The sequence below is a fragment of the Carassius gibelio genome, chromosome A15, assembly GCF_023724105.1.
Source record: "Carassius gibelio isolate Cgi1373 ecotype wild population from Czech Republic chromosome A15, carGib1.2-hapl.c, whole genome shotgun sequence".
NCBI classification, from domain to species: Eukaryota; Metazoa; Chordata; class Actinopteri; order Cypriniformes; family Cyprinidae; genus Carassius; species Carassius gibelio.
The window spans coordinates 10100364-10122882 of NC_068385.1; the positions used below are offsets into that span (position 1 = coordinate 10100364).

Consider the following 22519-nt stretch of genomic DNA (forward strand, 5'->3'; position numbering starts at 1 on the left):
AAATTATTAGAAATAACAGAGATATAGTGTCAGAGATACTAGTTGCTATTGGAATGAGTAGTTACATGTGATTTTGAAACCTACTAAACTTAGTAGTAATTTAAAAATAAGTACTAGTAATGTTACAAAGGCTGCCTTATGTGCTTTATTAAACTAATGCAATGATCAGAAAAGAACAACCATAGAAAACAAGCGCTGTGGGATGTCACAGATGTACCTTTGCTCAGCTATCTTATATATAAGAAAGTATATAAGAATGATATGCAAACATCCACTGCCATGATTCATCCACGTTAGTGGGTGTAGATCTTCACTTCAGGTTTTGACATGCAACTGTTTAAGCCGCATAGACTCGTAGATTTTATAGCTCATTTGTGTTTATTGGAGCGTATCAAGGATGTAGTTAAAAACAAACTAGAACGAAATGCATGCGTTTAAAAGTGAAACAAACAAAAAAGATCTGCGTTGGGACTGATCGTCTGTTTAGATCTGACCGACAAGAGGAGTTTCGATAGTCGCTGTTAGAAATCAAGTTAAAATCTAAGTGCGTTATGGAGAATTGCGTGATAGCGGTCGAGGAAAACCAAAACTATATTGCCGAGACGTGTTTCGAGAGGACGTTTTCATCGATGACCGTGGACGATGTGTATGAAATCGCTAAAGCGGTGGGGGCAGAAGTGGAGAAGCTCATCGACAGCTATGGGAAGTCGAGTGTGGAGGGTCTGGTGTCTCACATAGTTAAAGTGTTGGAGCTCTTGGAGAGTTTCGCGGCGAGAAACCAAGCTCATCAATGTAAGGAAGAGGAACTATTGAAGGCTTTTGAGACGTTACAGATACAGCAGCAGAAGAAACGACATGTGAAGGAATGTGATGAGACCAGCAACGGTACAGAGAGTGGGGTAAGAACACGGTCGACATGTTATAGCATGAGTTTAAAACTTGAAATGTTTTGGCAGTTATGTTGGAACAAATGTTTTTATGTCATGAACTGAGCTGCCGTGAGGTTAACGCTTTTAACCCAGAATGGACTTTCATTCGAATCGTGTTCGATTTTAGGAAATACCAATAGAGAGGGCACTTCCGGTCTGCCCTGCCCCTCAATAAATGTCATTTGCAGAACATCACATATCATCCATTGGTGGTGGGGATTTTGAGCTTGATCTAAGTAACTGTAATCCGTTTATTAGAATGATTCGTTCACTGATCTCTTATCCAGGTTAAATAGGCAAGTGGATAGCAACAAGTTACATCTTGTGTGTTATGAACAAGTCATTGAATCACATTGTCCGATTAATGAGTCGTAAAAAAACACTTAAAGGGATAGTTCACCCAAAAATTTAAATAAGATGTTTATTTTCTTAGGGCATCCAAGATGTAAGGGACTTCGTTTCTTCAGTAGAACACAAATTATGAATTTTAGCTTTATTTGTCGTACAGTGCATGGCAAATGGTAACAGAATCTATGAGAGGTAAAAAAAAAAAAAAAAACTAACAAACAAACAAAACAAAAAAAAAACATTTTTTGTTCATACAAATCCATATTAAACCCTGCGGCTTGTGTCAATACATACATATGTAAAGACACAAAACTATCGGTCTGTGCAAGAAACTGAACAGTATTTAAAAGTTTGTATTTATTTTATTTTTTTTACACCTCTGATCCACTCAATGTCTGAATTGTTAGAACTCTTGTGAACGCGAAGCCTTTTTTTTCTTGCATTATGCCAGATTGCAGACTTAGTTATGAGTACATTATTGCCACCTATCACCTAGCGCGTTCACAAGAGTTCTCACAGTTTGGAGTCTTTGGACATTGCGAAAATGTAAATCCTGTTCAGTTTCTTGGACAGACCGATCATTTTGTGTCTTTACACATCAATGTATCGTCACGAGCTGCGGGGTTAAATTTGTATTTGTCACAATTGTCCCAACCCAATTCAGGTCTTTGTGTCTCTACTATTGAGCTGATGATCTGAATCAGGTGTGTTTGATTAAAGAGACATGGAAAACCTGCAGTGTTGGGGGGTTTCCAGGAACGTGGTTGGGCACCACTGCTCTAAAATAATAAGATTCTACTGTATTACTGGTTGAGCTACTTGCATAGAAACACAGGCCTGTCCTGTTAATCCATTAATGACTTAGAAGCCACCGTGTTCTCAAGTGACCTGTTAAATTGGTTAGGTTTTGAAACTGTCAGGGTGACAACAGGTATGTCCCACTCAATGTGTTTGTTGTTTGAAAGGTTTTTTGAAATGACTCTGCCTTGTTTTTCTTAAGGACTGGCATCAGAAGGAGAAGAAACTGAAGGAAAATGTCAAAGTGTTACAGTCCCAGGTGCAACAGCTCACGGAAGAGAACCAGGAGCTTCTGGCCCGTGTAAAATGCACACACTCAAAAGAAGGTAGAATTAGCTGATTGTTAAACTAACATGAAATTAATTCATTTAATTAAGAATGTTATTTCAATGTAATTGCCATCTCAATTTTGATAATAATGAATCGTTCACAGTAAGATCTATAACAATGCTTTTACATAAAGTTTTTATAAAATGCAAATAACACATTTTTGATCACATACATCATCATAATTTTTTTTTGAAGGTAATTATTATCCAGAGTCTTAAATTGTTTTATAATTGTTCCTTGTCGCACCAATTTAATTAGTTTTCATTGTTATGTACAGTATAAAGTCCAAAATGTAATTGCCTGTGCTTTAAAAAGTCATGAGATCTCTCCAAAAATGTTTTTTTTTTCTATCCAAATATATGTATAAAAAAATACAAATTCTAATGAACTCTTATTTTCTGTGATGTTATATTACAGTCTGAATAAAGTTGGGTTTATCTCTTTTACTGTAGGGGTTATTCTCTTTCATTTAGTACTGCAAACTCAGTAGTCAGGAAAACTGTTTGCACACACTATTTTGCACTATGTTACTCTGGGTCACAAAACCAGTCTTAAGTCACTGAGGTATATTTTTAGCAATAACCAAAAAAAAAAAAAAACATTGCATGGGTCAAAATTATAGATTTTCTTTTATGCCAAAAATCATTATGATATTAAGTAAAGATCATGTCCATGAAGATATTTTGTAAATTTCCTACTGTAACTATCAAAACTTAATTTTTGATTAGTAATATGCATTGCTAAGAATTCATTTGGACAACTTAAAAGGTAATTTTCTCAGTATTTAATTTTTTTTGCACCCTCAGATTCCAGATTTTCAAATACTTTTATCTCGGCCAAAAATTTTCCGATCCTTATAAACCATACGTCAAGAAAGCATGGAAAGCTTGTTTATTCAGCTTTCAGATGATGTATAAATCTCAGTTTAGAAAAATTAACACTAAAGACTGGTTTTGTGGTCCAGGGTTACATATGACTATACATTTGCTTCCTTTTTCTAGACCGCACACAGCGTCAGGAACGAGAAGTGATGCTCAAGCTGAAGGAAGTGGTGGATAAGCAACGTGATGAGTTAAGAGCAAAAGTGCAGGAGATTTCCAGCATGTCCAAGGAAGTGGAAGCGGTATGGGTCTGATATAATGCCATTGCTCAAATGAATCGGAACCGTGGGCTATGTTTAGAAAGACAATAACTGCTTGAAGTTTTCTTGCACTAAAAATGAAAGCAAACTTATGTGCAAAAAATAAATAAATTCAGATCTTTTAAAAATTTATTTTAATTGTTCCTTTAGAAAATAATTTGTAACTTGTAATAATTTGTATTAATGTTAACAGGTAAAACAGACCATAGTGTTCTCTTCATCAGACGTAGTTTAGCAGTTATCAAGGTTTTCATTGTTTTCATTGTTGAATTGTCAAAACATTGTCAACAGTGTTTCAAAATGTACTTTCTCATGAATTGCACAAGAGGCATATAGCTGTGGTTTGGAGCTGAGGTTAATACTTTCCTTTTTTATATGTTATGTTTGCCTCGCCTTTTTATGAAACTGGTTAGACTGGTACCACACAGCAGCCTGGTGCATAGAGAAATTAACAGAATGAACATCAAGTCATAATTTGCCCTTAAGCAAACATAAAAATTTAAGTTCAACCTGTTGTACATGTATATGTACACATTTTCAACATTTATAAATTATTTTCAGTAGGATTTGGCCAATAGATGATGCCTTTATCCATCGCAACCCCCCCCCCCCCCACACACACACATCCATCATGATGTTCCAATTCAGACATCACCCAAACCTATTTTTCAGTGAGTTGTGTGACTAGAAGTGTGTGTCTGTTATTTAACATGTTTTTTTTTTCTTCAGCTCCAGGAGCAGCAGGAGCGACTAATGAAGATAAACGCAGAGCTCAGACACAAACAGAACATCATTCAGACTCAGCTGAAGAGCGCAGTGGAGAGGAGGGCTGACCTGGAGGCCGACCTGTGCGAGAAACAGAAAGAGATAGAGCGCCTGAACTCACAATTAGAAAGACCCAGTGTACATACTGCTGCTGAAACGGTTAGTCACGTTAATATTACGTTTAATCTGACTAACAAACTAGCTTTCCTGTATTGGTTTACGTGTATTTCCTGAAGGCTTATTCAGGCAGAAGCTTGTATGTTCCTCTTTCCATAGCACAGGGCCTAATTTCATATATAGGTCACTTTTGCCTTTGACAGGAGTGGGAAGGACATGTTTGTGCTCATCACCCCTTCAGCATACAAACATTTTGGGAGGCTTAATTAAATTCCAACATTAAAACCTTGTCAGAATATTTTTCACTTTCCTTTATTAACAAATAATGCTAAATATTAAGTAATACATTGAACTAGATCTTAGCATTATTATTTAGCATTATTTAGAAATGAACTGTTTTATATTCATATTATATTCAACTTTTTGTTTATTATGAAAACATGACAATTTCAACATTTATCTTAATTTAAATTTAGTTAGAATTCAGGTGCAATTAATTTATTTTAACAGAGATTATTTAAATTCAGAAATAATATAAGCTTTTAGTTATTAACAAAAAGTGTTAAAAGGCTGCAAAATAATTTTCATTAACTCTGTAGTCAGACAAATGCAAATTATTTAGCTTATTACTTTTTAATAAATATATTTATATTAAACTGTTTTTTTTTGTTTTCTTTATCATTTTTAAACTTTAACTTAATTGAAATTCATCTGTAATTCATCTGAATGTTTCTTATAAAATCATCTGTTTAGGCTGTTTAACACTGTGCACTACACTTTGTTATTAGTTTAGAGATGTATTATTTAGCGTGCAATATGTGATACAAACAGATTATCAAGCTGTGCCCGTGAGACATTTATGGTTTTGACTCACATACTCATATAATTCACCTTTGCCTCTTTCAGAGCAGTTCGGCCATTGACCTCACAGATAAGATGATCATTGACTTGAAGGATCCAAATCGGCCATGTTTTACCAAGCAGGAAGTACGGGACTTGCTTTTTGAGAAGAACGAGTTGAAGGCCAATCTCTTTCTAGTCAAAGAAGAGCTTAAATATTACCAAAGGTGAGACAGTAGTGTCTTTTATATCAAGATAACATCCTCTTAATCTGAACACACATTTCGCTGTTTCTTTAGGGAAATCCTGAATGATGAGAGATGCCCAGGGTTCTTACTGGATGCCGTGCGTTCTGCCATAAAGAAGCAGAGGACCATTATAAAGTCTAAAATGCTTGGCATACCAGTTAGCGAATGTAGAACGTGAGTACGTGGCACAAAAATACTGGTAATATACAGCCCATGTAAATAATTGTGTTTAACCGTGTTCACTGTCGTAGAGATGAGACAGATGGCCCTTTGTTTAAGAGGAGTGGAAATGAAGACAATGACACTGACAGCACTGACAACAGACCCCAGGACTCACGCATCAGAAGCCTGTGAGTTCATTCTCGCTAAAACAGTATAGATCTATAGCAATAACTTATTCAGTACTACAATCTACTTTACCTGCTTCACTGAAAACTGGTTTTAGCAATATTGGGCATGGGTATACATTACCCCCCGGTTTCACAGACAAGGCTTAAGCCTAGTCCCAGACTAAAATTGCATGTCTGTTCAGTTTTAACTGTAAGAAACTTGCACTAACATATCTTAAAATATCTTAGTACTATTGATTTTGTCTCAAGTAATGTTACACCAATAAAGTTTGTGCTGAGGCACGTTTATAAAAGATACTTAAATGTCCTAATTGAATTTATCCTGGCTTAACCTAAACTCCATCTGTGAAAACAGGCCTATGAGTGAATGATTTAGATGTTTTTGAGCAACAGCAGAAATTCCTCTTTGTGCCAATGCAATCAAATGTTGTTTACTATCGGCTTCAACATTGTAAAATATGTTGCTGGAAGTGGTGCAAAAAGTACACACCTTTAAGAGGCAAATCTACCTGATATTATCCTTACAATTATTTTCACTTGTTTAATTTAATGTTGACTCTTTCTTTCTGAAGAATGATTCCATATTGAATAGTATTCAGGAAAAAAATGTAGTTTATTACTAGAGAAAATTAAGTGAAAAATTATGTTATTTTCTTGTTAAATTATTTATGTTTTTATTTATTATTTTTTAACCATTTTTTAGAATATTTTATTTAGGACATTTTTTTACAAAATTGTACATTTTGTAAATTTTTTGTTTGCATTTCTTGCCACATTTTTAGGTTACCTGACAGACATTTTGGGATTACATTTGGGTTACCTGACTGAATTAGTTTTTTACCTGGACATTTTTTTTTCGTTAACATTTCTTTCCACATTTTTATGTTGCATGACAGACATTTTTGCAGTGTGGCTTGCTGGGCAGGTTGGATTGCATAGTCTTCTTAAACTTTCCCTGCAAATGTATGTTGATAAAAAGACTGAGACATCAAGTATTAAAACTATTTAAGTCTTTTAAAGGGAATCAGCTCTCTTCTCTGTGAATAGTGTTTAGTAATTTGTGCGATACAGATATAGCAGCTGTATATGTTGGAGCTTGGCAGCACTCACACTATATGTTCTTGGTGAAACCCTAAGCTGATTTTAGAGATCTCTTAATCACATTTCGCTCTTTGGCTTAGTAACCTCAGTAACTGAGCATGCAGACTAGCTGAACTACTACCTACAAAAGAAATCTCACTCTGTCATGACTGAGAGCTTTCTTATCTCCTCTGATTCAAACCTTTAGATTTGGTTCCCTTGCGCGGCCCAATCTTACTAGGAGCTCTGGTTCCCAGCCCCCCGGCCTTCCAACATCCAGCTCCACATTGGAAATCATTGATCCAGACGAGCAGGGAGGCCAGGAGAAGACACAGATGCTCAGCTCATCTTGAGAACCACCGCAAATGTCATTCATCTTCACCTGTGTTAGAAGAGAGAAGTCTCATTTAGGTTTCAAATGGACTACTCTTTATATCTGGTTATACAAACATAGTATTTTAGTATTTGTTGCCTAAGCAGACCTTTTTCTAAGTATAAAATCATTCAGCACTTGGCTTTTGTTAATTTAGCCGATAGCTAGATTTGTGCCTGATGATCATGACCTGAAGACGAGTTCAGATTGTGTCAGTCATAAACATATCGTTCTTGTTTGTCGTTTACAAGGACTGGGTTTTGACACAAATTTCACGGTTTGATTCTATTCTCTTTCACAAGCTTTCAATTCGATTACCAATTCAATTCAATATCAGTTATTTTGGATGTATATCAGGTACAGTTACAGTACTTGCCAAATTTTCCCAAGGAAAAAAAAAATCTAAACTTTTTAAATCATAACTTTAACATAATATTTCTACTTCAATTCGTAATTTTTATAATACAATTTAAGTGGTGGCTGTCATTAAATAATGAATGGATTTATTCAAACATAAACGGTAAGAAATATAATTAATATGTAATATGGTGCATATATGTATTTTACTATCTGACTAATGAGTTTATGGTCACGGAATAACATTATGTTTGTTTCTGAGGTAAATGTGACGTTATGTGATGTTTACAAGACTTTATATTGACGTATTTGCGCGGCTGGAACACTGATTGAGCGATTACAAGAGACAGAATTCATATTGTTAAGTTGTACTCTTTCTTTTAACTCACCTTTGTGTCCTAATGTGGAAGAAATGATCTGCTGCGTCTGTTGAACTGAGGCGCTACACCTATCTGTCCCTCCACGTTAAACGGCTACAAAGCGACATTTATTGTTTGAATACTGCAATACAATGGACATAAATTGAAACCTGAGACTTGGTTAATATCATAACCACCAAAGCACAATGTTTCCGTCCATTGACTGAAAACAGGCTACACTAATCGACTCTTGGGATTTAAGAATCGATATCTTTCCGTAAAAAAAAGAGAGCACTATTGTTTACCGTTCAAAAATGTATAGGGACAGTAACAGTTTTTAATGTTTTTTAGAAAAAGCCTCTTTTAATCACCAAGGCTGCATTTATTTGGTAAAAAACCTGTAATTAAGATAACATTTTTTTTTATTTATTATATTTTTAAGTGTCATTAAATCAGAATTTTTATATCCTTCAGAAATCATTCTAGCATGCTGACATGGTGCTTGAGAAACATTTATTAATATTATTACACTTGAAAATTCTGCTTAATTTTTTGTGGAAACTTATTCGTGTTTTTTTCAGGAATTTTTGATGAATAGAGATTTAAAAAGTAACTCTTTTTTGAAAGATAAATATTTTGTAATAATTTCTTTACTGCAGCTCTTTTGATCAATTTTAATGCGTACTTGCTTATAAATAATACATGAATAAAAGTAATCATCTGTTAGGAAAAAAAAAGAAAATCTTACTGACCCTCGGTTTAATGTGAGTTTAATGTGCAAAGACAACTGTTAGTAATATATTTTGTTGATTTTCCAAAGATTGTAAACAAAGTTTTTTTTTTTTTTTTGACACTTTCAAGTCATTGCTGTTTTTAGGGCCCAACATGTCCACTTTACAGCTTAACCAATGGCCTGCATTTGTGGAAGGACTACCTGCCATATGCTGTTTATCAGGAAATTGTCTTGGAAAGATGGTAGGAGGGTTTAGAAACAATAACTATTGTCATTTCAGTTGGTGGTGCACTTAAAAACATCTAATAAACAATGACTAATCTGCAGTGTTTTGATAATCACAATACACCTGGCATTATATTATAGATGTCTGGATGGAAGCTACAGAGAATTATAGCAGCTATTTTTATAGAGAGTATATTTAATAAGAATTTTAACCTCAGATACTGACATTGTATTGTCATCACTATCACACTGACCCTTTACCTCACTAGGGGGCATTAGAGTATATTGTATTCATGTTCTTATAACATATTTTCTTATAAAACATTAGCTAAAAAGTATCAATTTTGTGTAATTTTTTATGATTTAGCATGTTTTTATATATAAATATTTTAATATTGTCAACCAACATGTGATATTATTACATGTCAGTCCTGTGGAGATGCCCATGATTGTCAATCTGATGTAAAAAAAAAAAACTTGTAAATGTAAGAAAAAAAAAGCATTAATCGAACGTTTTACATGTTTATAGTCTCGTGTTGTTCCAAACTTGTTTGACTCACTTTCTTTTGCAGAACACAAATGAATATATTTTGAAGAATGTTTGAGGTTGAGTAAATGATGACAATGTTTCTTTTTTGGTGAACTAGTCATTTACTGAGTTAGCACTTTGCTCTTTTTAGCCATTCAACTGATCAGAATTGTGTGTCTCAAAGCTGTTTTCTTGAATAAAGAGGCAACAACATATGGACGTGATTCAAATATACTTTGTATGAGTCTTAATGTGTTCCCTGATTGAGAGGAAGTCTGTGTTTCCTTCAACGGAAATTAGAGATAATGGGTGCTCCTATGTCTCAAAGGCCGGTAGTTCAATTTCATACTCCTTGGACGTCTGTGACTCATTCGTTTATCTTTGGACCTTTGGAAAAAAAGTGAATGAGTCCCATATTGACCTTTTACTAGTGTATTTTATTTACTGGAGAGTGCTATAAGGCTAAATAAAATCCAGAGGTGTTATTGTTACGTTTGTGTGTGTGTGATTTTTGACCTCTGAACAAAAAAGGCCATCTATAGTCAGTACAATTATTTTTATATTTGTATTTTAATGTATGAAAGTAATTGGTAAGGATGAGAAATTGTTGGCAGACACTCTGACCGATAAAAATACCCCAACTCCTCCCACAAAATTCTGGGCCTTGATTTTGTCTTTAAACAACCAGTGGGTTATTGAATTAGAGGAAGCTGGCTTTTCTTCCTCAGGAAACTTGCAGAGGAAACAAAGGGATTTTGAGAGCACATTTTGCTATAGAGCCTGGACTAGATCTTCTTTGTTCTAGAAGTACAGAACTAACTTGTACTGGTGCTGTGGCAGGAGAGGGGGTCCGGTTTTGGTCGGTCCGGAGGGGATGGACATCTTTCTGACCTCATTTGGATTGATGCTCATGTGTGTCCATTGCTCAACTCAGACACTCTCTCTGACTGGGAAAAATGTCTGCCTCAGTGTCAGGTACTGAATTATCTTTTGGTCTCAGATGTTCTCCATAAATTCATAATGAAAAATAACATATATATTGACATAGATTTATAGTATAAGCTATAAAAGGAATGTGTATCAAATAGCCAAGATCTTTTAAAAGTCTTGATGGAATTTAACATGAAACGTTTTAAGGGTCATCTTGAGATATTGTTGAGATATCCTTTGAAACTCTAGTGTAGTGTTGTCAAGACAAAAAAAAAAAAAAGTTTTCCACTGAATCTGTTTCCTGTTTATAGGCGAAACAATTGTCATTTATGATTCGTATTTTCTATAGGGGTTCTTAAGATATAAAACTGTACGTCTCTTTAACCTATAAACTTTTAATTTATGTCAGTGTAGATTCAATACATTCTATGATGTCTGCTATATTTTCTCAATAGGGATTATTCTCCCATATGTTGTTCTGGATGGGGCCAGAACGGTAATGAATGCACAATCCGTGAGTATTGATGCCATCTGTTGATGTAGCTTCTTCAATACAAAATGACTTGTTGCTTTATTGATGACAAAAGGCTTGTTTCCTTTGGGCCTGTAGATGTCAGCAGTTTTAAAGGGGTCATATGATGTTGTTAAAAAGGACATTATTTTGTGTATTTGGTGTAATGAAATGTGTTTATGTTTAAGGTTAAAAAAACATTATTTTCCACTTACTGTACATTATTGTTTCTCCTCTATGCCCCGCCTTTTTGAAACGTGTCATTTTTACAAAGCAAGGTCTGCTCTGCTCTGATTGGCCAGTGTGTTGTGATTGGCCGAATGCCTCAAGCGTGTGATGGAAACATCTACTCGCATTTGAATCATCAGTTGCAAATCCTTTACATATGTAAACGTACAGACTGTGAGTCATAACAGCTGGTATTGTCCTCTCCCAGGATCAGGAAACAGTCGTCTATAAAATGTGTTGCTCCCATCTGTATATTTGGGTTGAACTATTCTGGATCAGTGTTGTAAATACAACTTAACCACTGATTTCTAGTTGTGTCCTCTTTCGGAAGGCCAAACAAAGTAGCTTCGCTTTCACAACAAAAGAGCATCTCCACAACATGGTGCCGGCAGAAACAGCTAGAATCAAAGGTTACGCCTTCTTTTTTCTCGTGAACATTTGGGCAACGTTATGCAAATCTTCCCACATTGTGATGTAGACATGTGTGGTGTATTTAAACAAGGCGTTTTAGAAAGGCGTGGACGAGTCTTAACTTTTATAAAGAATATCTCTTTGGTTTTGAGACTTTAGTCTTTGCAACTTTAAAGATCTTCTTTATGCACCAAGAGCATTCAACATTCCAAAGAGAAAGGAAAACTTGAAATCACATCATATGACCCCTTTAAGCTAAGGGTTTAGGTACTGTTGTGTGTAAAGCATCTTTTTGTTTCCTCAGCCCTCTGTGAGGGAGAAAGGACCTGTCTGCAGGATGAAGTGTGTGTATACCCTGGACTTTGTCGATGTAAACCTGGATTTTACGGGTATCAGTGCAAAACCCGTGAGTAATATCATTTAGTCCTTTTGTTTCTGGTTTCAGAACTGCCTTTTGCAATTGCACAGCTGCATATAGCCATTAGGTTAGACACTGAAACAATACCACACGAGCAAGCCTGATATATTGCTTTGTATAAACAAGAATTTAATATTGAATAACCTACATTTTAGACCCACTTATGCCAGTTACCGTGTCAGTTTTTCCTCTGACGAACAAAATAGTTCCAAACAAATCCTAAGCACAATCAACCTTCAAACTTTTCCGAAAAGTTTTTAAATTTTTTTGCAAACTGATTCACTGTTATGAAACGGGTGAAACACACAGGCTAGCAGCACCTGCTTGTCAAAACTATGTAAATACAATGAAAACCAACGCTATCTCACGACCAATTCGTACGTATTTTACGAGGTGGCTTATTCGTACGAATTTGTACGACCTAACTCGTACGATTTTATACGATTTTTCTAAACCCCAGTGACGGTTAGGTTTAGGGGCGGGGTTAGGTGTAGGTCATTCGTACAAATTCATACGAATTGTGCAACTTGTAAAATACGTACGATTTGGCAAAAATCTTATGAATTTGTACAAGTGTGGTCGTACAAATTCATACGATTAAGCCACCTCGTGAAAAATGTACGAATTGCTGTGAGATCAGGTTTTGAAAACTCACACACATCTATTTACACTTTTTTAAACCAGTTGCAAATGTTTTCATAAAAGTACAATCTATTAAATTTATATAAAGAATTTTCTTTAAAATGTGTATTTTTATTAATGTGTGGTGCTTTGTGTTACTACTTGGCAAACTAGGAAACTTAGAAGCTTTTGTACATAAGTATTAAACTTCATTGAATTAATTAAAAATGTAATTAAATTATAAAACTAACCCGAGATCACCATAAATCATTAAAGATAAGACACTCAATCATAAGTTCAAGGATGGTTTAGAATGTTTCCTCAATTGTTAAAATGACATAATTTGGCAAGAGTAAAGTGCCGAACTGATTATAAAATATTCCTTGAATCAGTGCTTTGAAGGCACCCATCGCTAACACACAGTTGTGGCCTTCATGTGTGTTTGAATGAATGATTCAGTGAATGACCTATAAAGACACTAGTTTGTCAGCATCTACTGATTTATTCAGCGCTCAGCCAATCATATTTGATGACCAGAACTGAATATCTTTGGCAAAACAACACTAGATAAATGTTTCTTTCTGATATATATGTTACACATAATTTTCATATTATTTGCTGGATTCATATTGCTTACTATAAGATGCTTTGGCATCTGCCATGTCTAGGAAGAATCACTCTTGAAGTCTTGAGGTTTTGATGCCAGAAAACATACTCAGCATTCCCAATTTAGTTAACGATGCTCCCCATGCTCCTAGCTTTAGATCAAACCAATCTCACATTTGTAGGTTTTTCAATTTGATCATTCATTCTCTCAATGCTCCTTCTGGAGCAGTATTATTTGGTATATTAATACAGCATTGTTCCCCAAAAGTAACACATACTTTTCCTTTTTCAGTTAACAAATACTATAAAGCTATTTTGCCATTTCATTCTGCTCGTTGCATCCAATTGCTCTTTTAAGAGCGATAAGGCCTCATCAGTGTAATTAATAAATATTTGCATTAGGCATGTAATGATCATCAGATATGTTGTCACTCTTTTTTTTTTTTTTTTGCTTCTCTTGAATGTGAGCTGCTTCTGCATTTCTTTATTAAGTTGTCATCAGTTTGCACTTCATCTTTTCCCAGAGTCTCTCCTCGTCAGTTTCTGTTGTCTGCTTGTCTGTTTCCTTCTCTTTTCACTTCCTATTTTCTATTTGTGAGCCTACATCTTCTCCCAAGTATTTTGCAGGTTCTCATTGATGGAGCAAACCATTCCTTGATAGAATTGCGGTCACCTGTAAAGAGTTTTTTGTTAGTGATATCAAGTATGCTACTTTCCTCATCTGTTCAGTCTTCCTTCTTGGTGTGACCTGTGGAAATTGAATGTGGGTTGAGGGCTGTCCTGGCCACTTATTGAGCTCTCACAAATCCAGTGCTGTCAATACAATGAGTAAAGGGCTAATACCCATTTTCTATGATATAATAAAGAATTTGGTTTTAATCAGTTACCTGCATCCTTACTATTTTTCAATTCATTTAAATTTTATTCTCAACAATTTGCTAATTCAGTTATCTCTTTGTTTTATAAACTGAATTCCACTACATCACTGGATAATTTCCTAGGCCTATTTTGGTCAGTAGCAGAGGCCTTTTGACCTATAAAACACTCAACCCACTTGATGTTAACAATCAGAAAGACAATACAGTGACACTTCAGAATAATGGTCCATTAGTTAATGTTAGTTAATTTATTAATTAACATGAACAAACAATGAACAATACATGTATTACTGTATTTATTCATCCTTGTTAATGTTAGTTAATGAAAATACAGTTATTCATTATTAGTTCATGCTTATTCACAGTGCATTAACTAATGTTAAAACTTTTTATTTGAATAATGCATTAGTAAATGTTCAAACGAACATCAACTAAGATTAATGCTGTAGAATTAATGAATAAATGCTGTAGAATGATTGTTCTTGCTTAATCATGTTAACTAAAGTAGTTAACTAACATTAAGTAATGGACCATTATTCTAAAGTGTTACCGACAATATTTTAATTGATCCTTTTGACAGAATCAGCTCTATCACAATATGTTGAAAAAAAAAGTTAGATGTGGGTGGACGGAGAAAGCTTGCTATGCTCTGCCTTCCCATGTTAAACGCAGCGCAAGTGATGCACTGCTTTTCTTTCTGACACAACAATGACCTAGGTACTGAAGCTTCATCTAAATTCATCCATTTAGAGCATAGGCATAATTTGCTGTGTGGGCCCACATATTAAAATTTGCATATAGCTTTTTTTGGTAAAATGATTGATTTGCCTCAGTGTCCCTGTCTAGTCAGACACCCTCTTTCACTCCATACAACAACATCATTCATACTTTTTCACACCCCCTTTTGGCCAAAAATATTTTTTCTTGAGATTTCAGCTGAAAGAGAACTGACTGATTTTAGATGTGGATTGGCACGGATTCTGAGTAGGATAACATTAACCTTTTTTTGTTAGAATCTACTGAGTATAGCCACATAGTTTCTAGATGTCATGCAACTGGGCAACGCCAGTCACCATAAAGTTTAGTGTAACATCACTGTATAAATCTCTGTATAAATCACTGTATACATTTTTTCATCAAATTCTAATAGAATTCTAATAGATTACTTGGCTGTAGAAGGATTGTTCCATAGTGCACTTGACCATAGTGCACTTGAGAGACCCAATTATAATTTCTCAAATGTCACTTGTTTGTGTAATTAAAAATTTAGTCCGATTTTTTTTTCATGTTATTGCTCATGAGCTGCTTTGAGAAGAGGATTGGAGATCACTGCATAATCTAGGATCCATAGCCATCAACATTTCCATCTTGTTATCCCCAGTGATCATCACAGCATATGTGATTTAATGATTTTGGATCTTTGGAGTAATTTTTAATATTATTTTATTCAATCTAGCCCTGGAAAATGACCTTTAAACAAAACGGAGTGACCAATATTTTTATTAGATTTTTTATCATATATTTTGACTAATGTCCGAATAGAGCGTGCAGCTCCACCATATACTGTACCCCTGCACTGTCTGCACAATGTATTCTCATGCAGGCCTCACACACAGGCAGACACATGATTATAACAGTAGAATAACTTGATACATAAATGGCTATCTTCACAATGATTATACTTGGAACAATTCATATTTTGACCACTAAAAATCCTCCACAACATGTAGTAGTAATATCTAGTTATTATGAAACTGAATTATTTATTCTCCACAGCTTGTCCTCCTGAATTTTGGGGGCCGGATTGTCGAGAGCTCTGTGCCTGTCACCCTCATGGGCTCTGTGACCCAGTCACTGGTGTGTGCTCGTGCCTGCCTAACCGCTGGGGCAACCTGTGCCAAAACGGCTGCAATTGTGGACGTCATGGGAAATGCGACCCTGTCTATGGCAACTGCACATGCGAGGAGGGCTGGTGGACATCTACTTGCTCCAAAGCCTGTCAGTGCCAACTTGGCAAATCCACTTGTGACCAAGCCACAGGACGCTGCCTGTGTAACAGCGGCTACTGGGGCCAAAAGTGCAGCCTGAAATGCAACTGCTATGTGTCCCCTTGCCAGCAGTACACAAAGGTCTGTCAGTGCCTGCATGGCTGGTGGGGTCCATCCTGTGACCGCCGTTGCATTTGTGATCTCAGCCATGCTGACTGTGACCTGCAAACTGGAAACTGTCTCTGCTACCCGGGTTACAAAGAGCCTTTCTGCAATGAGCCTTGTGACAGTGGAAAGTATGGCAGAGGCTGTAAGAAGAGGTTGGTGAGAAGGCTAAATTAAATGAATAGTTCATGTTGATTATGATTTTATTAAGAAAGGATGCATTAAATCGATCAGGGTTAGATGTATTTGATTGAGTAAAGACATTTATGATGTCACAAAAGATTTCTATTTCAAATAAATGCTTCATCAACGAATCCTGAAAAAAAATGCATCACAGTTTTCACAAAAAATATTAAGCACCACAAGTGTTTTCAACATTGATAATAATAAGAAATGTCTCTTGAATGGCAAATCAGCATTTTATAATGATTTCCGAACATCATGTGACACTGAAGACTGGAAATTCAGCTTGCCATCACAGAAATAATATATATATTTCTTATCATTTATCACATTTGTCATATTTTAACTGTATTTTTGTTCACATAAATACAGCTGTAACTTAAAAAAAAATCTGTAAAAAAATCCTACCAACTTTTGAACGGTAGTGTACATTTGTTCAGACAGAGGAGATTTAACACTGATTTGAAAGTCTAAAGATATTATTAATGCATGCAATTATGTTACTTTGAGCATTTTAACCTTATTTAAAGTTGTTTTTTGTTTGTTTAATTTTTCAGCTTAAGTAAACAAAGACTTTCTTTGGTTCATCCATGATGTCTGTTCTTATATCTGTGTGTGTGCGTGTAGCTGTGGACACTGTGAAGGAGGCAGGTCTTGCTCGAAACAGGACGGCCTGTGTGATGCCTGTGCACCAGGTTGGAATGGAACTCGCTGCGATCAGCCTTGTCCTGCAGGTTATTATGGCCATCACTGCCGAGAGATTTGTCCGCATTGCAGAAACATGGACCCATGTGACCCGGGAACTGGAGCGTGCTCACACTGTGATCCTGGTTGGACTGGACCGAGGTACAGATCTATTAGGATTTAGTTCTGAAAGGAAACACTCTATTGTTTTATATACCATATAAGATATATAATATCTTCACTTAATCACATTAAATGAAAGACCTTTTTACAGAACTAACTAACTGAATTAAATGAGCAGCAACAAACAAACAATGTGAAAAATGTTGTCCGATCCACAAATCACATTACTCATTTAGGCTAGCTCTTTTTAGTGAAACAAAAACATTCAGCATGACTAGTGTTGAACGACTCGCAAACAAATGACTCTTACGAGCCGATTATTATAAGTGAATCAAAAACATAACGCATGACCAGAGTAGTTTGATTCATGAACAAAGCACTCTTTTGAGCTTGTTCTGTGCAACCAGCATCCCATTCACGAATAAATGACTCTTATGAGCCAATCTGTTTCATGGATAGTTCAAAAAGATGAGTTACAGATTTAAATCATCCTGAAACACTGCACGGCATAATTTACAGCATCAGAGAGAGTATTTCTTTCATATTTGATGTTTGAAGTTGACACCTCAGCTGAAAAGGTCCTAAATGAATAGGCAATGAATCAAGACACTCAATCAAGTTGGATGCTTGTGAATCAGAATTGAACTAAATTTGGAAAAATGCTAATACCTAATTTAAAGTCTAACGAACATTATTACCTACAGCCTTAACTAAAGTGACTTACGTGTCCTAAACAGATTTATTTTGAGTATTCTACCTGCTAAGCTACCTTAGAGTTTGTTTGATATCTTTTAGTTGACTTTATTTTGGGCTTCTCCCTCTCTGCAGATGTGACAAACCCTGCACAGATGGTACATACGGAGATGGCTGTCGCTTCCTGTGTAAAACCTGCCATCACGGCCACTGTGACCATGTGACAGGAAGTTGTATTTGTCTTCCTGGCTTTCAGGGTGAGAGGTGAGTGTACAGTGGTATTTAAAGTTTTTTTTTTAACTTGGTGTGTCAAATAAGTGTCCCTCACTGTTCAGTCTCTGTTGTAGCTGTAACAGTACATGTCCCCCTAACCTGTATGGCATCAACTGCTCCTCCACATGTGACTGTGGGAATCATGCCTGCCATCCAGCCACAGGGGCTTGTCCAAACAGTATGTCCAGAACACTACATTTGGTTTTCACAGCTGGTATCCGCATTCCCCTCATCCGATCTATTTTTTGTGTGTGTTTCTCTGCTAGGTAGCAGGGCAGGTCTGTTGGCAGGGCTTTTGATTCCCTTGTGCATTTTAATACTTGCCTTGCTGTTCTGCTGCTGCTGTTGTGGGCGGCCCGTTGAAGGGAAGGAAGGGTATGAATATGTCATTTGGAAGCTGATATATTCTGAAATATATATATTTTTTTGTTATCAAATCTGCTTAATCTGTCTTCTAGAGTGGTGGTTGGAGATGGTAGCCCTGCGGTCCGCATGAAGCATCATGTTTATACTGCGCTAGCCAACATGGGCTCAGCAATGCCGTGCATGAGTCTCTGGTCATCTGGTTTGCCGAGGGTTACAGGTAATGTGCCTATTTACATTTTAAGCTTTCACTGAGAAACGTAAGGAAGGGAGCTTGTATTTTGGAAAACGCAAATGGACTTTTAATGTTCTTCGCTGTGTCTTCAGTCTCTCATCATGACCCTGAGCTCACATTTAACCATAGCTTCATTGAACAACCATCGTCCGGCTGGGTGACTGATTCATTTGAAACTGATGATGAAGGAGAGGTCGTCTACTGTGAACCCCCCCGGGAAGGTACAAGAGTTATATTTCTAGTTTCACACACTTTCTGTGTTGTTTTCACACTGTAGTTATAGCAGTAGCTAGAGTTTTGCTTTGGCTGTTCTTTTTAGTTGTTATTTTGAACTGTGAATGATATTAAGATTTATATTAATAATAGCAGTAAATGTTACAATTTCTATTTTCCTAAATATAATATTAAAGAACACAAAGACTTTCACAAAGGTAATGTGATCTGTACCATTCAGCAGACTACCGTTCAAAGGTTTGGGGTCAGATACTTTACAGTTGAAGATATTTCTGTGATGGTAAAGCTGAATTTTCTGGAGTCATTATGCCAGAAATCATTATAATATGCTGATTTGGTGTTCAAGAAATATTTTATTCTAGTTTAGTTTTGTTGAAACCATGATGATATATATATATTTTAGGTTTTATTTAATAAATAGAAAGTTCAAAAGAACAGTATTTATTTGAAATTCTATTTTTGCATTTGGCAGACACCTTTATCCAAAGCAACTTACAGTGCATTCAGACTAACATTTTTTACCTAACATACATTGCCCGGGAATCGAACCCACAACCTTGTGCTGCTTACGCAATGCTCTACCACTTGAGCCACAGGAACCCCAAAAAAATAATTATAAATATATTTTACTGTCACTTTTCATCTCTTTAATGCATTCTTGCTGAATTTCTTTATTGATCCCAAATTCCTAAATTCATAGATTATTTTAGAAATTACCTCTGACTGTTCACATTAAAGTCACACTGCAAGAAAATGTTGAATGTATTATATTTGCTGTTCACATTATCAAAAATGTGTCAATGCGAGAGGAAAAAAAATCTGACTGGCGCCAAATATATTCCTGAATACACTGATTAATGTTAAACTTCTGATTTTCCTCACACAGATGTTCTTACTGTGGCTGGTGGAGAGCTTCAGGAGTTAAACTCTAAGTGTAACTTCTTCCCTGACCCATCAACCTTCAGCAGCGAGGACATGTCGCAAGATTTTGGTATCCCTCGTACCTCCAGCATTGCCAAATCCAAACGTCCTTCGGTCTCTTTTGCAGAGGGCACAAAGTTCAGTCCTAAAGAGCGCCGTGGCTCAACTCAAGATCTGCCAGGAACTAATCGCAAACCCAAGACCTGGGGTGTGCTGATGATCTCTGCCCTGCAAGGAGGACAGGGAAACCACACTGAAACAGAAACACAAAAAGAAGAGAAAAACAACGAGGAGACCATCTCCTCTGAGGAGCAAGCAGCTGCATCTGAAACATCACAAACTGACTCGGAAAGATATAGTTCTGGCCCGCTAAGGACTCACCTCACTGTGCCCAGTGGGAGACGACGTACACTTTCCAATACCAGGAAAAATGCCCAGCCATCTGATAGTGGCCAGGAGGCAGATTCAGATAGGATAACAACCATATATGTTACTGTGGGTAAGACCCAAAAGATAGCCAAGCAAGAGACCCCCTCAGAAGGGCCCGTTCAGGCAATGCTGCGCAGACTGGGTAGCTTACAGAGACAAAAAGAAGAGGGCGTCCAGCCCAAAGGAAGGGGGCAGGCAATCGCCAAGCCACCTCGGAGGAAACTGGGAGCGCGGGCCAGTGCATGGGAGCAAGCTACAGGGTCAAACCAGTCAGAGGTGGTCATGAGGAAACCTAGTCGCAGGAAACACAACTCCCTCAGCTCTCCCTGCACTGTGGGCACAACAGACTTTCCTCAGGAGAACAGCACCCCCAAGAGGCCATTGTCCTCCATTTTAAAAAGTGTTCCAGAAAGCAATACACCCCATAGTTTGGAGGTGGAGCAAGACACTGAAGTAGTTTGTGAGACAGACAGTCTGACAGAGCACACGTATGAGACTGTGGCTCCGTCTGATGGGGTCTCCACATCTTCAGAGATTATTATTAATGAGACAGTTGTGGACCAAGCAGAAAATGAGCCAAATTATGAGAATGTTTATGTAAAGCATTCATAATATTCCTGAATATTAAACTTAATGATTTAAAGGGCAATAAAAAAAACGTTTTTAAGTACTGTATGCAATTTAGCATAAACTGCATAAACATATCTTTGTATCAAATTTTGTTTGTTTGTATATTCCCTATTATACTTTCTATTAAAACATTACTTCTGTTTTAAAAAATTTGCTTATTTTTTAAAAATCCCCTTTTCTAAAAAGTATTTTATCAAGATGTTGCCCTCATAACTCACTGAGTAACTGTATCTACTTATACTTATATTCAAGATTAATTAAATGTAAACTTTTTCATTGCAATTTTTTTTTTAATAAATGCTGTTCTTTTTAACTTTCTATTGATCAACAATCCTGAAAAAATATATCAAGGTTTCAACAAAAATATTAAACATTACAACTGTCTTCAACATTGACAGTAATAATAAATAGTTGAGCAGCAATTACAGCACATAAGAATGATTTCTGAAAGATCATGTGACACTGAAGACTGAATTAATAGCTGTTGAAAATTCAGCTTCAAAAGCTTAAAAAAAGTTATTTAATGCAACCATAGTGAGACTAAGAGACATCTTTTAAGAACATTAAACAGTGGTGTAGATCAGTCCTGAGCCAAGATATGAACCTAACAGCAATTGTGCATGAAATAACTTCCATAACAGTTGGGAAAATCATATTGTTTTGAAGTAACCTGACACACTCAATCAGATTCTGTGTAATTGCATGTCTTGGTTTTTGGCATCTTTTTCCTCTGTGCACGATAAATAAGGATTAGTCTCTACATGCATCACTATAGCGAAGTTGTTCTTGGCAGCATGACACTGATTACATGTAATATGGGGTAATGTAGGAATTCAATTGCCTGATATTGGCAGTAAGCTCAGTGTTTTCCTTGGAAAGGGCAAGAAACCACAATAAAAGGATGAACTGTGCCAAAACACTGACTGGAAATGTAAATGGTATTGGTTGTTGGCAGGAAAAAATGACAAACACCCTAACAACCGTTTACAGTGATGAAAAAGCTAAAACAGAAAGAGACTTATGTTAATATCTTTCAAAGTTATTACCTAATAAAATGATGTATGCATAAAAAAAAAACAACAAAAAACATTGCTGTTTATTCAAGGATTGCAAAAACTCCACTAAAACTATTTTAAAGCTCATAGGAACTTTAGGCTTCTGTAAGCATCAGTACAAAATGTTAATCTTCTCATGCAATTGCTTGAATTCTCAATGAAAATCAAAGTACAATAATTGTATGATATTCATATGTCTGTTTATTTTTCTAGCATAATTAATCAACACAACAGTTAGTAATATAGAGTAGATTATAGTCTCCAGGGGAAGACGGCATGTGGAACATTATGAATGTCATTCCATTTGTATTAAAATCAGTGGAGAGATTCTAAAAGGGCCTAGTAATGACACTTTTTGACCATTTAAATGCAGCTTATTTTTCTTGTATGATATTAAATGTCTTTTACAGTTGGACTT

General features: G+C 36.0%; 2 protein-coding genes across 2 annotated transcripts; both read left to right on the plus strand.

Annotated features, from left to right (window-relative positions):
- Positions 1 to 291: 291 nt before the first annotated feature.
- LOC128029164 (RILP-like protein 1) lies at positions 292 to 9752 on the plus strand. The gene is made up of 8 exons (XM_052616757.1): positions 292 to 899; positions 2278 to 2401; positions 3407 to 3528; positions 4276 to 4470; positions 5335 to 5495; positions 5568 to 5690; positions 5768 to 5866; positions 7155 to 9752. Exons 1-8 carry the CDS (start codon positions 552 to 554, stop codon positions 7297 to 7299), a joined length of 1317 nt encoding a protein of 438 aa, XP_052472717.1. The 5' UTR covers positions 292 to 551; the 3' UTR covers positions 7300 to 9752.
- Positions 9753 to 10224: 472 nt separating this feature from the next.
- Positions 10225 to 21196, plus strand: LOC128029163 (scavenger receptor class F member 1). Its single transcript, XM_052616756.1, has 11 exons — positions 10225 to 10497; positions 10908 to 10966; positions 11907 to 12008; positions 15902 to 16433; positions 17089 to 17307; positions 18097 to 18225; positions 18309 to 18412; positions 18501 to 18609; positions 18693 to 18817; positions 18925 to 19053; positions 19953 to 21196. Exons 1-11 carry the CDS (start codon positions 10397 to 10399, stop codon positions 21026 to 21028), a joined length of 2685 nt encoding a protein of 894 aa, XP_052472716.1. The 5' UTR covers positions 10225 to 10396; the 3' UTR covers positions 21029 to 21196.
- The last annotated feature ends 1323 nt before the right edge of the window (positions 21197 to 22519 follow it).